The 16,706-nt window shown below is 41.2% G+C and overlaps 1 protein-coding gene across 2 annotated transcripts in view; it reads right to left on the reverse strand.

Annotated features, from left to right (window-relative positions):
* LOC117775422 (kinase non-catalytic C-lobe domain-containing protein 1) overlaps positions 1–13,132 on the reverse strand; it is a 37,705-nt gene extending 24,573 nt beyond the window's left edge. The window contains exons 1-4 of one of the 2 annotated variants that reach the window (XM_034608539.1): positions 12,605–13,130; positions 6,906–7,104; positions 3,260–3,318; positions 1,704–1,850 (exon numbers count right to left, since the gene is read on the reverse strand). In XM_034608539.1, the coding sequence (XP_034464430.1) occupies positions 1,704–1,850; positions 3,260–3,318; positions 6,906–7,104; positions 12,605–12,709 (510 nt within the window). In that variant the 5' untranslated portion in view covers positions 12,710–13,130. Of the gene's footprint in view, positions 1–1,703; positions 1,851–3,259; positions 3,319–6,905; positions 7,105–12,604 lie in introns of both variants that reach the window. The other variant, XM_034608540.1, reaches the window with a different exon arrangement.
* Positions 13,133–16,706: the final 3,574 nt, after the last annotated feature.

Genomic DNA, 16,706 nt, shown 5'->3' on the forward strand with positions numbered 1-16,706 from the left:
TGAAGCCCAGTATAAACTACTGGGCCTGTGCATGGGGACTAGCAGGGAGACAGCAGGACCCCTGTTCTGATCCTGGACTGGACTAACAACACTAAAGCCCTCTTCAAGAGGGGGCAGAGCAGACTGTTGCTCCTGGGGACACTCAGATTCTTCAGTGTTTGCAACAGTTTCCTGTCAGGTGACCGTGACCTTGACCTTTCAAAACCATGTCGGTTCCTCTTTGAGTCCAACGGAACATTTCAAATTTGTAGAAGGTTGTTCAGGAGTAAAAGGACAGACAATCTGAAAACACTCCGGGTCAGGCTGCTGCCGGTTTGGAGACATGAGAACATTTGAGAGACACAATAGGAATCTGACCAGAACATGTTTCTGTCAGAGTCACTTCTCATTTGGAATCAGTGATTCTGATTGTACATTAGAGATACTGCGTTTCAGTCAAGTGACCATGAGGCATCTCATTACATGGTATTGTATTGTATTGTATTGTGGATGTTCACTGTATTATTGACCCATCTCTTGTCATCATGAGATTTAATATTTTAAATATACTTTACATATAATGTGGGTTCTAGAGAATTTAGAATTATTTTATGTTATTCTTGTAAATTTATGCAGTTTATGCTGCATAGCATAGAAGAACTTCCCTTGTGTCTTTTGTTGATTTTGTGAAACTGTATCGTTCCAGTTGTCAATCATACTTTGTACTTGTTTGAGGTTTATTATTATTACCAAAAGTCATTATTATAATTAAATATACATTTTCACTTTTAACCGGATATATTATAGGGCCTTTGAAATATGTTTCTCTCCCCATGCACCTTTTCCATGTGTTCGTCCCTGTTATTGGTTGTTTGTACTTCGTTGCTTCTTTTTGAGCACATGTTTACTGTTTATACAGACTTGTTGTTTTTACTATATTACATGTCATCCCTTTTAAGTTTGATATTTGAATGCACTTTGGGCTTTATAGAATGAAAGGTGTCATATCCATAATTTACTTCCACAATTATTATGATTATGAATGTTATTATTAGAATTGTGAACTAATTTAGATCAAAATTTTGTTTGGTGCTTTTGTTTTGCCCTGTCGATGAAGTTCATGCTGTGGCACTTTCACTGAATGTAGTTTGCACTGACACACAACTTCCACTTGATGCTGCTCAAGAGCACTGGCTGACTTCAGTATCTGAACTACCAATTAGTCCTAACCATAGGAGAGAAATGAACTTAAATGAATGCTAAAGCCATAACGACTGCAAACATAATTTATTCTCCTTAAAGTCCAATGTGATTCTACATCTGAATGTACTGGGGGATTTGAAGGACATTATCCACACTGACCACACATGCTGCCAACCATGTGCTTGGGTCATGATGATTTCATAAAAATACATTCATTTAGTTCTTTATTTGTGTTTATTTCATTATGTTTTATGCCTGTTTTAATTTTTTGTTGATAAATGTATGTCTTACTTGCAAATTTTATATTTAAATTGTTATTTTTAATCACCAAATATCAAAATAAAACAAAGATCATGCGCAAATTTTGCATTTGAGTTGAAAACTAACCTTAAACACATATTTATTTCGTTACCATGACAACACAATTGTCAAGTGAAATCTCTAAGTTATTCCACACTTGTTTCACGAAGGTCAAACCATGTAGCTTTAGTAGCAGAGAGCAGTCGGCAGTGTTTCTGTACCTGCAGGAGCGGCCTATCCTCAGGCTTCTCCTCCTGCATCTGCTCCAACAGCTTCTGGACTTCTTCTCCCAGCTCAGCCTCCAGCTCTGGCTCGATGACAAAGTTCAGTGCTGCAGAAAGTGTCGAGCCCAGAGAGTAAACATGGCCCTGTAGCAGGAGAAGAAAACAGAGATCCAAATCTGTGAAAGATTATAGAAAAACAAAAATTGTGTCCAGTAATTGTCATGTATTGTGTGTATATATGTGGAGCTCTTGTTTTGCTTTGCTGCACAGACACTAGATATTATGGTCAGCTCTTTACCACCAGTGGATTTGAACCAGGTGCTTTAGAGTTCACATCCATGACGCACCGATCACCCCGACAAGTGAAGTGGTCTGCACCCATACGTATTTAGTAAACAGATGTGGGAGGCGGATCCCAGTGTGGGTGACCCAAATAGAAGAGTAAATATTCAGCTGGCCTTAACTCCGGTTTTGCTTCTGCTATTACTTTAGTAAAATCTCCTTTGAGAAAAAAAACACTTGAAAAAACAACACGAGGGAGGTGGAGAAAAGGAGGTGTTGAAGTATGACAAGCTGCAGTAAAATTAGATTACAGTTTATTTTAACATGTGCAGGAGCTACATAACTCTATCTAAATGTATGTGTGTGACAGTGAGAATCACGAGAAAGTAGAACAGTATTACTGAAAGAGTGTAAATAATTTATTTGAACATTCATTAAACCCACAATAATGAGAATAAGAAATATAAGTCTACTACAAAAAGACCCAATAGTAGAACTGCATCAGGAAAGTCAAATATATATTAGTGTGCAGTACATAGACACACACTCATTGTATATTCATTTATGATGTGCATTGTAGTGGAGTGAATTTCTCCTCCAGGGCCCAAAAGTCCCTTATTTAAATTAGCTAGATCTGGATTTTTATTTGGATCTGCACCAAATTACACACTTTCATAAATATCAGTCCCCTAAACCTGAATGATTTTTTTAATCAAGAACCAAATTATTATTGGAGAAATCAACAAAAATGTTGAAAATGCCCTATATCACAATGTTCCTCCTGGATCTGCCCCTGATTCGCACCTACACCAAAGTTTTATGGGTTCTTTCCTGACCTATATATATATATACCACAGCCTTCTACCAAGTTTCATGGTAATTGGTGCAGTATTTCTTCATGATCCTGCTACTAATAGACAGACAGACAAATGCAGATGAAAGCATAACCCCCTTCTGTCTATGTACACGACTGTATAGGTGTACCTAATAAAGTGGTCACTGAAAGTAACATTGGCTAACCTGGGTAATGGATTGTTTCAAACCTGATTGGTCATGTGATGATCATGCTTCTTCCCATTTGACATTGGCAAGAGAGTTTGTGTGGAGGAGTTCTGGGTGAGGAAAGGGAACAACCCTCTCCTCTACATTCAGGAAAAAGCGTCAAGGTGCCCATGACTGTGTGCTGGGCTCCCAGGGGCCAAGTGTGTGAAAATGACTCGTGTGCAGCTGTGAGCACATTCAAATCTGGACGAAGAGTCAGAGTTTCTCACCTCAAACGTGCTGCCTGTGTTGTCAAACTCAGGAGGAACAAAGGAGCCTTCTGGATCATCTGCGGGTCCAAAAAACGCACCAATTAACCCTTAAACTTGTCTGAAATACACACATCACAACGTCATGAAAAGGGGACATACAGTGCATTTGTCGTTTGATGTGTATACACTGGGATGTGTAGCCATGTCAACTGTGTACTGTAACCTACTAGCTAAGCATCCACTGTAATGAGATGCAAACCAGGGGGATATGCTGAACCACAGCGAGCCCGTGCAGCCGTTTCCCCTTTAATTTGCATGATTCATGTGTCAGAGATAATCCCTGACAAACAAGACAGGAGCAACCTGCAGATCAGACGCCGAGGCAGCCTCAGAGGAATCCTCCTCTTCCTCCTGAGGAAGGTCAGAGTTCACACAGGCTGGATAAGCTATAGGCGCACAAACACATGAAAGTGTCACTGTACTCTCCCTCAACTGGACTCAGGGAAGTGGAGACGGAGGGAGAACGAGGTTGTTCTCATGAGTTAGAGGAGAGGAGGTAAAGTGGGTCATGACAGATCTGGGTTTGTCTCCTGGAGTCATGGTATCCCCTCCCAGGTGTAGTGAGGCTGGTCTCTCTCCTTTCTCCTCATCTCCTCTCCATCCCTTTAATCTCTCTAGTCCCCTTACTCTCTTTTGTCCTTTTTAACTTCATCTCCTCCTTAAAGCCTTTTCCTCCTAATCTCCTTCTTGTTACTTTACTTCTTTAACATTTTTTCTCCTTTCCTTTTCCCTCCTTTTCTTTTCTTTCTCCTCAACTGACCTTTCCTTTCCTTTTACCTTCCTTTCTTTCCTTTATTTTCCTTTCCTTTGTCCTCAACTTTCCTTTCCCCTTCTTTCCTCCCCCTCCTTTCCTTTCCTTTGTCCTCAACTTTCCTTTCCCCTTCTTTCCTCCCCCTCCTTTCCTTTCCTTTCTCCTCAACTTTCCTTTCCCCTTCTTTCCTCCCCCTCCTTTCCTTTCCTTTCACCTCAACTTTCCTTTACTTTCCTTTCATTTTTTTTTTACATTCTTTTACATTCCGTTTCCCTCATAGTCTTTCCTTTCCTTCTCCTCACCATCTCTCTCCTTTCCTATCCTTTCCTTTTCTCCCCTACTTCGCTTTTGAATCTCCTCCTCTCTCTTTTTGTCTTTCCGGTCTTCTCCCATTTTATTTCTATTTTCAACTCAAGTTTGATCTCCTCTTTTGTCCTCTAAAAAATGTTGGCAGTTCAAACAAGAAAGGAGAAAGGAAGTCACCCAGGGTGCTAAAGGAGGACAAGGTATTTTAAGTCCTAGAGGTAGGGCACTATAACCCAGTGAAATGTGCTGTAAATAAGAGAGAAAATATAGACAGCCGTTGTCAGTGACGCAGTTGCCTCCAGGGTGATGGTGAGTCATGTATGCCTTCAGCATTTTAGCACAACAGGTAGTGTGAGGTGAGCAGTACCGCTGCTCCGACACGCTCTCCAGTTGGACCGATCACATTTCCCACAGAGCACAGCCGGCCATGTTTTAGCACAAATGGAGCAGTTTGCAATGCTAAGCCTCTTGGGGAAATTAGCATTTTGCTTTGGTCAGCACTGTATGAAAACCATTGGAGGACATTTTGTTGCTCTGGCTGGCTGCCGTGGCGCCTGCACTTCATCCACAGTCACGTACGACAGTGTTCCCGTCATCGCCGCAGTGATTAATTAGCTGAAATGAACCCTATTGATGAGTCGTTGTGGCAACAGCTATTATCACTGAGATTCATCACTGCAGCCCTCAAGGTCACTCCAGGGACGGCCTGTTTGTGTGGAAGCGTGAGATTGGCCGTCCAAGTGTGCATCAGCTTGACATTTCATTGCTATCGGACAAAAAAAAGCTCAATTAAAAGGAATCAATGGGAAACGGTGCAGCGAGGAAGGCACAGAGTGTAGTGTTATGATTAATGACACAGATGCTCAGTGTTCAGCATGAACAACGAACACAAAAAGGTTAATGTGGGCAGTGCGGCTACTTCCACAGGATGAATCAGAGCCAAAGGACTGAACACAATCAAATAAAGCGCGACAACAAATGAGGATGACAACTGACAGAGTCATCAGAACACTGCTCCATAGTGTCTGTTCCTGATGGGGGCGTCTGTGTGGAGATACAAAGTAGATACAACATTGAAAAGGATGCTATGAAGGCTGCGTAATCTGTTTGTGTGATTGTGTGATTGTGTGTGTGTGTGTGTGTGTGTGTGTGTGTGTGTGTGTGTGTGTGTGTGTGTGTGTGTGTGTGTGTGTGTGTGTGTGTGTGTGTGTGTGTGTGTTTGAATGTGTGTGAGAAAGAGGAGCTGTGCAGGTTGACTGCTGATAGGCTAACCAAGCTGTTTCCACAACAACAATCCCCCTGGCAACTCTAGCACAGTTGATGTAATCAATGCCTATCAATTTCGGACATTTGGCATCAGGGCATGGAATGAATTTGTGCAACACTGGGTGTGTGTGTGTGTGTGTGTGTGTGTGTGTGTGTGTGTGTGTGTGTGTGTGTGTGTGTGTGTGTGTGTGTGTGTGTGTGTGTGTACTAATATCTTTGTGAGGACCAGCATAAAGTATAAATCTTATGGAGCGAGGACATTTTGGCCAGTCCTCACTTTTTCAAAAGGGTGAGAGTATAGGGAATGCATTGTTCCAATTACCGTCCTCACTAAGATAGAAGGACAAGAATGCACAAGTGTGTGGATTTGTGTGTCGCGAGTGCATGTATGCGCGCGTGTGTGTATGCGCGCGCGCGCGCGCGCGTGTGTGTGTGTGTGTGTGTGTGTGTTAGCGTTAAGACAGAGTATGAGACAGCAGTAAAATGAGAATGAGAGATAAGATAAGATAATGAGATAAGAATACTACAGAGAAAAAAATGACAAAAAAGACTGGAGACTAGTCGGAGGGACTACAGCTCCTGATAGAATATTTGATGAACAGAACTGTGAAGGAGAAAGATGCATCTTTGGTTGGAATCAGAGCAGACCTGCAGACCTTGGCAAAGCCTGACAGATCCAGTAAGTTACACGAGACACGTTTTCGAGCAGGAATTAGCAAATTGAAGCTGATACAGATCAGGGCAACAAATCACTGACGAGGAAACGACGGCTTCTCCCGGTGTCAAACAGAGCAGAGAGCTTATACTGCAGTTACTAAGGGGCAACCTCATTTCTAAACTTCCTGCAATGCAGTTCTTACCTAATCCCTTATGTATTCACATTATGAAACAGATTCATCTTTCAAAGTAAAAATGCACTACTTCACAAAACTATTGCAGTCCATCTTAACTGCGTAATGCATGGAAGTTAAATCCTATATCAGAACAAGTATAAAAAGAATAAGTGCAAATCAAGGCCTCCAAAATGTATGGAAAGTTGTTTAGTTACAGTTCAAATAGAACAAATATATATAAAAACTGTGTGTGTGTGCATGTCTATCTATAGTTATGAGGGCCAATACTTAGAATAATTAGAATTAGGTTTAGGGTCGGGGTTCGGCATTTAGTTGTGATGGTTAAGGTTAGGGTAAGGGGCTAGGGAATGCATTATGCCAATAAGTGTCCTCACAACCATAGAGACAAGTGTGTGTGTGTTTGTGTGTGTGTGTGTGGTAGACTCACCACTGAGCTGCTCCATGAAGCAAACATTCCCATGGGCATTGAAGGCCAGCGTGTCTGGCGTAATACACAGGCTGTGAAAGAGGTGGGAGGGCCTGATGCTCTGCAGGGCCACGACACACTCTGCACACACCGCCCACACCTCCTCCTCTGACAAACAGCTGTCCCGCAGAGAGAGGATGTCTGCCAGAGACACGTTCTCCTGTGGACACACACACACACACACACAAACAGGTTTAAAAAAACATAGGATATTTGAATTTTAGTATTAAGGAACAGGCCTGAACTGCATGAGTGCTCCTGCTCAATGCTTGTGTAAGGGCAAATTTTAATGAGGAACTCTTGTTGCTCAGTACTTATTACTTGCCGTGAACAAGAGTCAGAATTATTCATTAATGACCACACAACCAAGTTAGTGGAATTCTTTTTCGGGAAAAACAGATTTGAAAACGGGATTATTTGGTGGATAAAGATCTGTAGCACCTCCTAGAGGCGAAACAGTGGTGAGCAGTTTGGGAGGGGCGTGATGTTGCGTTTGAGGAATAGTTAATCAACTTTAAACTTTTCCATTATTGGCTTCCATGTTTCCCTACCATGGGCACCAAAATGCACCATCAACATTTTCAAAACAGTCCCTGCTATCAGCTTCATTTCGGTCTGCTCACTCATGTGGAACGGATTTCCGATTCTTTTTGTAGGTCTATTAAGTCCAGACGACATTTTGGCTTATATCTATTAAGAGCTACCTGCACATGAATCCAGATAAATTAAAAAGGCAACCAAAGTCTACTAAAACGTGATTGATCAAACTACAAATGGACACCAAGAAGATTTCCCGCCCCCAAAATCTTGTTCCTCTACAAAAGATTCTTCACATGCAGAATCTGTTCATAGAGATTATGTATTTTTAAGATAAATTCTTAACAGATAACAGCGTGTGTGTGTTTTTTGGCTAATTCGCTTAATTAAATCTCAGACAATAGAAGGCAATTCATCACATGAATGGAAAACTGCAGTGCATATGATACTGCCACACATTTCTGCAGTGGTCTAATACATGGGTGTTAAACCTGTCAGCTAATAACCAGGTTGCTAACTATTAGGAGGTTGCTACTCTGCAAAACATTTTTTTTCCCAACAACAAATCTGAACTATATACACTTTGAAGCTGAGAAACTCATCTTTCCCTCGTCACGGGACCTCTTATACGTTTGCTGTTTGTTTTCTTTCAGAAGAGCATCTTTGTCCTTGCAGCTGACAACGGTAGATGATGCATTTGTCCTCGAAAAGTCTGCGGAATGAGTAATCAGTCGTCTACCTCTCTTGACACTGTCTCTCGACTATAACTCAACATTTATCTCAGGTGTAGAAAGAGACAGTCGCTGTAAGATGAGTGGAGGTAAATCAAATTGTTGCTCCTCTCGGTAATAAAGAGCCTATTCCTTTGCTCAGCTTTTGCTGGAAAATCATATCTGGAAAATTAAATCGTTAAAATAAAAGTGTGGGTGGAAAAATCGAATTGAGGAAGTAAAACAAGATTTACTTGTGGGTCCTGCTCATATATTCGCGTCCAAAAGTGCAAAGTGAGCACAGAGAAACTTTCCCTCTTCAGTAGATGCGAGTGAAAACAGCCCTGCAGCGTCAAACTCTGCGCATATACTCATCTGCACAGTGCAGCTCAAACATCCGCGTGAAGGAGCAATAAGCAATAGACATATCTGAGAGGAGTGGGCTTTAAAGAGGGAGATACCTCTGTGAAAACTTTCATCAAAACCTATGCTAGATTTCTACCATCTCACAGTTTCATAAGTCCTGTTGAACACAAGGTGAGTAACATAAACCCAGCAGCATGCCCCAAGCTTCGCTCCAATATCATATAAATTCACTAAACCCAATTAGGACAAATAAACAGACCTGCTCTTCACTGGTATGAATAACCTTGTCTTGATTCAACCCCTCTGTTGGACTTTAAATTGATCTGTTTGGATCATTTGTTGGACTCATAGTGTTTGGTTCTTTGGATTCATATCTTTGTTGGTACTTTGAATTCTTGAATTCCTCTTTTACTGTGAAGTTTTATTTCCCTTGTGCGTCTCATAACTTCCTGTCTTCATCTTCTTTCCGTCCTACTCTGGTCACTTGTCCCGCCCTGACTAGATCTACTTGTGTCTTGAAAGTTGATGTATTCAAACCCTGTGTTTCTTGTTGTTCATCATTAATTCGTCTTGTTAGCTTCCCAGTGACAGTTCCAGCATTTTCCTCAAGATTATTCCCTGTGAGGTAGTTTTATTTTTTGGTCTGGCCTTGGCTTCTGTGTTTTATGGATACCTTCACCCAATTCAACAGCACTTTGTTTGATAAGCCCTCGTGGGAATCTGCATTTGGGTGCTCACATGTCTAACAGACCTGTCTGAAACAAGTTTAAAGTGGAACTACTGAAGTACTTTTCAACATCTATGTTTATTTAAGTGGTCGTGTAAATGATTGGTATTTAAAAAAAAAATTGGAATTGGTCCAGGAGATCATCTCCGTCGGCAGCAACGTGGCGGCAGTGGCTCCAATGTAATCTTATGGGGCAACAGCGACATTCCACGAGATGAGACTCCGATTTCCAATTACGTCCTAACTGAAGTTTTTGTTGTCACTATATATGCATGTAAGGGGCACAGCAGCCCACTATTTTTTATTTTGTATTATTCATCTCTCCAGAGAAGTGTTGCCAGACTCTTAGCAAGGACCCAGAATAACAATTTCAGCCTTTTATCTGTGAAAAAACTTTCCTTTGACATTTCATGGGTTGTCACAGTTGCCCCATAAGATATTCTAGCCGCTGCAGCCGTGTTGGGCTGCCAGCAGAAATGATCTACTGCACCAACTGCAAAAGTTTTCGTAAGTATTACATACCCACATTTATATACATATGGTACTGGTTAAAAAATATCGTTCTCCCCCTTTAAAACTTTGGACACTTTCAAAAGTAATTTCCACAGTAGAACTGTCTGTCTTTTGTGTTGTCCACTGAAGAACTGATTCTTTTCATAAAAAAAGCAGGATTCTAATTTGGAAACTACCCCTGAACAATGCCCCGATTTTGACACTATATGACTAGAATATTCAGATTTATTTTCAGTGGCAAGTTCATTTAGTGCATGAAGTACACAATATCCTGCACAGACATGCAAACACGTTGTATTGCCATTTCATTGGAGGGACTCTACATACCGAAAAGAACACACCATCTGTGATCCACTATCACCAAATGGCCCCATTTATCCCGGTAGACGCAGTGATCTCAGAGATTCCACCCGGCATCCTGCATAATGCTGTGCTCTGATTATTACAGCATCTTCTGTTCCGTTTTGCAAGTGAATACAAAAGCTGCCCTCAGCTCCGACAGAGGGGTGGAAGTGGTGAGTGTGGGGTCTTCACAAAGCAGCAACTGTCTAACACTATATCTAGGACTTTAATTACCATGACCTTAACATGTTAACATGTTCTTCCATGACATTATTCATACCACACCAGGGTAACTCTCAATGGAAACTTATTTTTACTCCCATAAAGTCTCCATCTCTTTGAGCTGCATTCATCTGTTTTGCTTCATGACTCTCTTGTAGGCGCAGGAAAGTTGCAGCAGATTGGGAACAAAGCATTCTGGTGTGTTCCGGTAGGCTGGTGCACAATTACAGGGCAGAGAAGTGCCACTTCGAGCAGCAGCAGCAGCAGCAGCAGCAGCCCCAGAAATAGAGAGATTCCCCTGAGAACAGTGCAGGGGAAAGCTAGAAGTCTCTTTCACCCTCCTCAAGTTAAATATGTTGTCCTACATAAGTTTGCCTCTGAGCTCCGAGGTCCTGATGAGACTGGCGGTGGAGTTCTTTCTGAGTTTGCACTCTGGGACCAAGAGGAGAAGTAGAAGAGGGTGCCAGTGCTGTATGCATCTGAGTTTGACTTTAGTTCTTCACACATTCAAAACGATGACAGTGATTTGACAGTTTCCTGATTAGACGCTCGCTGAGCAAATGAGGTTAAATGTTACCAATTTGTCACTTCTGTCTGACAACTGTCAGACTGTTAGAACAGCAGTTTCTTGATGAAACTATTCCTCATCCTATTCTGACAATGAATATGGCACTTTGGCAGTCTAATTAAGATAAATCAAGTGGATGTCTTCCAAAGTTACTGTCTTTTTAGAACAAAATTCCCTCGTCACATCACTATCCCTTGACACCCAATGACGTTAAACTCACACTGAGGTCTCATGTTAACATCAGATCAACTTTGGAATATATTTTTACATAAAACGAGGCCTGTGTAGTTTGTCCAACCATCACCTCAATGGGCTCACTGGGAGAAGATTTCTTATGTCAATGGGAGGGATGATTACAACAAGACAAACCTGATTCAGTTTATAACAACACTTGACTATAGATTAAAGAAAGACTTGAAAAATTGTTAACCTCCCCCTTAAAACACTGAATGGATAATATATGATCCATTTGTTGTGAATAAGCGATAATGCTGCTGATAATGTCGGCAATAACCCTATCAAGTATCAAGAGGTAACTAAGTTAGGAACATTCAGAAACAGTAACAAAAGTTCATCATCAAATAGGTTAAAGCCAGACGTGAAATGTATTTCAGTTGGACTGTAGTATTTCCATTAGACTTTATATTTCTACCACTCCCCCTGCATACATAAAACATTACTTTTCAAATAAATGTTTTTAAAGTGCAGTGCTTGAACTCTATTGACCTGTGACCCACTGTGACCCATAAAACACTGTTTTAGACGTCTATGATAGCAGTTCTATGAAATAGTGATTTGTCTTTAAACTTTGCATGTGGTTTCATTTAAATAAATGTCCAATAAACATGTTAGGGCCTCTAGATGTATCTTGTGACAACTCTGCTTAACTGTATATAGAATAGTTACTTAAGTACTTTGCTGCTGGTAGTTTATTTTACTGTGATTACTTTTGTGCTTTTACTTCAGGAAGAAATATAGTAGGACTTTCACATATTTTAGAAGAGGCTTTTTGAAGAGGCTACTTCTTCCAACAGTTACGGGGACAGAGCTGCTGTGATAAAAATAAAATACACAGTGCGAAGGAAGAGTGATGGATTCAGGTTCATTGCTATGCGGAAAAAAATTGTTGAACCAACTTAAAAAATTCTTCAATTGGTAACACACATAAATTAAACTTGTTCAAGTTATATTAACACAATTGATAACTTTAATCTGAAAACGTGATTATTTTAAAACGTTTTTTAACAGTTTTCTAATTCAGTGTACTAGGTTCAGACCTTTGATATAATTCAGTGACAATGCAGGGGAGGTGCTGGTCCTGGTACTGAAATCTTCTGCTACTGACTTTAAATCCTCAAAAGTTTAAACTTGTGGAGGTTTATATTTTTAAGGAAAATCCCTCCTCCTGTCCCATTTTTAAAAATCATCAAACCTGACATCTTGAAAGGAAATAAGACGACTGGAGACAGTCGAGCCAAAAGCTGCTTGAGTTTCTTATTCTGAGTGACTGGTTTCTTCTGAAGTGAACTTTACAATAGGACAAACCTTATGAATAATTTACCCACTTGTCCTACATTTAATTTGAGATCAGGGAAGCCAATATTAGGATTGCTATTAAATAAATCACGATTGCATTGACCCAGAACTTCTTCAAATGAAAGAAACATCGACTCACCTCATCCTCCAGCAGCGGAGGCAGATGTTCCAGATCGTAGTATCCGTCTCTGTCTCCAGCTTTCTCCAAGTATGAGAGAGCCGCATCTCCGCCCGTAGTGTCCATTGCAGCAACTTTGATCCAATCAAGTATGGTGAAGCGGATTCCGGCCCAGACGGCTCGAGGCAGATGGCATCTCTCCCGGTGCACCGGGCACAGACTGGGGAGGTCCAGCGGCCAGTCAGCCGGTGGTCGCTGCGGAGACAGCGGGGCGAGCGAGAGCAATGCGCCGGGATCGACCCTCTGCAGCCGGCTGATGGAGGCAGGAGGAGGCGGCGGTGGTGGTGGTGGTAGGAGTGTGAGAGGCTGTCATGACTACCACACCTCCGCAGAACGAGGCGACTCACCGAAGCCGATCATGAGCCGCAGTTCTCGGGGAGAGAGAGAGAGAGAGAGAGAGAGAGAGAGAGTCCCGGCTGTGCCCGGTGGAGGAGTCAGAGCTGGCACAGTGTCCATGCTACAGTTGGCTGCAGCTCCACGCCTCCGCTCACACAGTCTGACTCATATTCATCACTTGGCTCGTATTATCTCTTCGGTCCTGTTATGCCATCGTTATGTGCAGGGTTTTATTTCTCCACCACACTGCACATACTCCGAGCCCATCGTTTACAAACTGTCTTTACCTACAAGAAAGTTTTCTCAAAATGGTCACAAGTCTCTTTCTTTGACATCTTTATTGAATATCCTTCTATAAACTGAATTTACACTGAATATCATCGAGGGGCCGCAGTTTATAAAGAGAGGGGACAATTTTACAATCAAAAAAAACAATTAGGCCTAAAATGGTGACTTTATGCATTTCAATTATCAATAGAATGTCCATGTAACTTTACTCATAAGTTCAATGTAAAGGGTCTTATTTAATGAAGGGTCTTCTATCATGTTGAGTATGTGTGAGTTAAGCCCTGGAGAGAGTGATTTGAATTGTGTGTTTAACAGATGTATAAGTTTAACTTTATTTAAAGGTACATGGAATTTTAAAATGTAATTGAAAAACATAGTCAAACAGAGTCATAATTCATTTTTGAGTATTTGTTCAACATCCATGCACAATTCCTGATTCAGTATAAGGTGCACATTGAAGTCATTCCTTTGAGAAAAGCCACACATCATTGTGTACTTTGTCTAAAGTTTAGAAAGTAAAAACTCTTAACAAATAGCCATATTTATTGTTAGTATTGTTAGTAAGTGATATTTTGTTTTAGGGACTACTGACTAAGGCTGTTAGTTTTTGTCAAGACAATTCCTTTGAATATATTTCAACCCCACCCCCGTCAGCTGCTGCTAACAGGTGAGCCCACAGGTTTGTTATGAGGCGACAAAATCCTCATCTTTGAGCGTAACAAAGTTGTGCATAAGACTAACATAGCCATCATTTGACAGGCTAGTCTATTGCACAACTTTGTATAGCTTCAGTTATTTATCTACAAATATTGTATTTATATTTGGCTTTAATACTCTGCCTCGGTTACTTGTGTCTTTCAATAACCTTATACTTCAAATGTATGTCAATATCTCCATCAGCACATATTTCTACAGTGAAAGCTTTCTATCTATCTGTCTATCTATCTATCTATCTATCTATCTATCTATCTATCTATCTATCTATCTATCTATGCCTGTTCACTATTGACCTCCTGTGTACTTAACCCTGAAATCAAGTAGTGTTTTTGAACTGTTCCTCTGTCTCTGTCTTGCACTTGAGTCCTCCACCTTGTACCAGTGTAACAAAAGTCTTCAAACCAGATATTTATATAAGACTTCTTCACAAACTAGAATGGTACTCGAGTGCATAGCTCCACCAAGGCCTAACAGTCCCCTTCAAATTCTATCATTTCTTTTTCAAATCCATGAAAAACGCCCCCTGATCCAGATCCACAATTTAATGGGTTCTTTCCTGGAACATACCACATCCTTTCACCAAGTTTTGTGGAAATCCCTCCAGTTGTTGTTCTAAAACAAACAAACAGGGGTGAAAACATAACTTGGCAGCGGTAACAACCAAAACCCAAGTTATGTGCTGTAAACTTGAGACCAAAGTATTGGACAGCACAGCACTATTTTCAGTCCGGAGCAAAGTGGTGGACCAACATGACATACATTCGAAAGATCTACCCCGGTAGCAGAGTTAAAAATAACTTTCACATATCTTAACTCTAGTAACCATGGCGATAGCAACAATCAAGCATATTACATGATCTTCATCAGTGGGTGGAGATTTCTCGTTTGTCCTGTTGATACTCAGTAGTTCTGTTACAGTTTCATCCACAGCACTTTCAGGACTTTTCATATTCACTCTGAAGTTAAGCATCAGAGTTCATTCTCGACCTTTGAAAGAGTAATCTGACAAAACAATCCCAACCCAAGTCAGTATCAACAGATACATCTCTATGAATAACATCTATCCACTGATGGCAACTGGCGGCTAAGCTGATATTTGGACTTCAACTTGGGCAAACTACAACTTCACAAGTCTTATTTACCATGCTGACACTGGTCTTATATTTGCCCGAGTGTCTTACAATAACTTCAATAAACAGTGCTGACAGAAAATGTTGACAGTGTGTTCTGTGGATAACATCATTTCTCAAAAGAGATGTTGCTGCGAAAATGTTGCTGAACGTTTTTTTAAGCTACAAACCAGCTACAAAACATACACTCAAATTGTCTTGGAGCAGGGGCGGGGCTAGCTACCATTAGAGGTCAGCTATAAAGAGGCTTTATTTTGTAATCTGGATGAACTGGACCCTCAATTGTGACCAGTTTATCAATCTTCCCTTAAATGTACACTTTTGACACTTTAATTCATACAGATTTCTTTCATTTCTCAAAATGTCCTCTCTTTTGATACCTTTGACCTACATTCGAGGGAAAAGTCACTTTGCTTTTAACAAACCAGCTCGTCTGGAAGAGACCATGCTGCTGCAGCCCAGTGGCAGCATCATTTGACCAGAGTGGGAGAAAGATGGGAACTCTCCAGAGAAGTGTTCCCAATTATTTGGCTTGTGGCCAGTGCTTGCTTGCAGCCTAATCCTTGGTTGCATATGTGTATGTATAAACCCAAAAGGGATTTTACATATTGATTGTATGGTAGAGGTCTTGAGAAGAAAAGCCATTTAGTAACTTGAAGAAATGAAAGCTATAGGTAATAGCTTTAGATTAGTTAGAGATTAGATGTCTCTGATTTCCCTGTTCCGTCTCATGACCCTCTCACATGTCTGCTGATGGCCCTAGAGACGTCCCGCGGTCCACAGGTTGAGACCCACTTCCCTATGAGAATGTGAACCCCTCAGCCATGCAGGCCTCCCTGCTTTCATATTACAAATGCAATCACACACTTGCACACTTGTTCTAGATCAATACTATTTGTACTCGCTCTGATCCATCTCAATTGCCTACTCCATTTAAATAGCATCTTGTGATGTGTCCTAGTGATGATGGAAAGCCTGTTTGGGTGCCAGCTGAGCCTGGGGTGGCTGGGAATGAGATTGCTATTATGCCGGCGGTGCCCCATGGCTGCTGAGCAGTGATAGAGAGGCCTCGCTGGCCAGGCAGAAGGCTACCACTATTAGATTTGTTGACTGCTCAGCGTCCTGGCATGTTGAGATAATGGAGGGAAATACTTTTTCCTGCAGCAGCCAGGCAATTAATGTGATCATACGAATTCTGGCATATCGCCTCAACAACTTATTACATGAGAACAAGGCGGTCTATTTGATCCTTGTTGGCATTGTACAGTAACCAGCTGAGAGACACATTCAGAAGGTATTTCATCTTCAAACGGATTAGCTCCTAATGTGGAAATACTGCACCGCTCCTCGCCGCCTGGAGCAGCTGATTCATTTACTGTGAGGCAGCACTTGCAGGATGAGCCTGACATCGAAATCTAAAGTCATCCTGTCGTGTTAAGATGGCTCGCTTTGTCTGTTGTAATATTTTAGGAAAAACTATTTTTCCTCATATATTTTCCGCTTCTTGTACAGGTACATTTGTCAGTATGTAGCAATACAATTATCTTTTGCCTGTTTGGTCTTTTTCTGTCACAAGACACTACCTGCTATGA

The sequence above is a fragment of the Hippoglossus hippoglossus genome, chromosome 15 (assembly GCF_009819705.1).
Source record: "Hippoglossus hippoglossus isolate fHipHip1 chromosome 15, fHipHip1.pri, whole genome shotgun sequence".
Classification (NCBI taxonomy): Eukaryota; Metazoa; Chordata; class Actinopteri; order Pleuronectiformes; family Pleuronectidae; genus Hippoglossus; species Hippoglossus hippoglossus.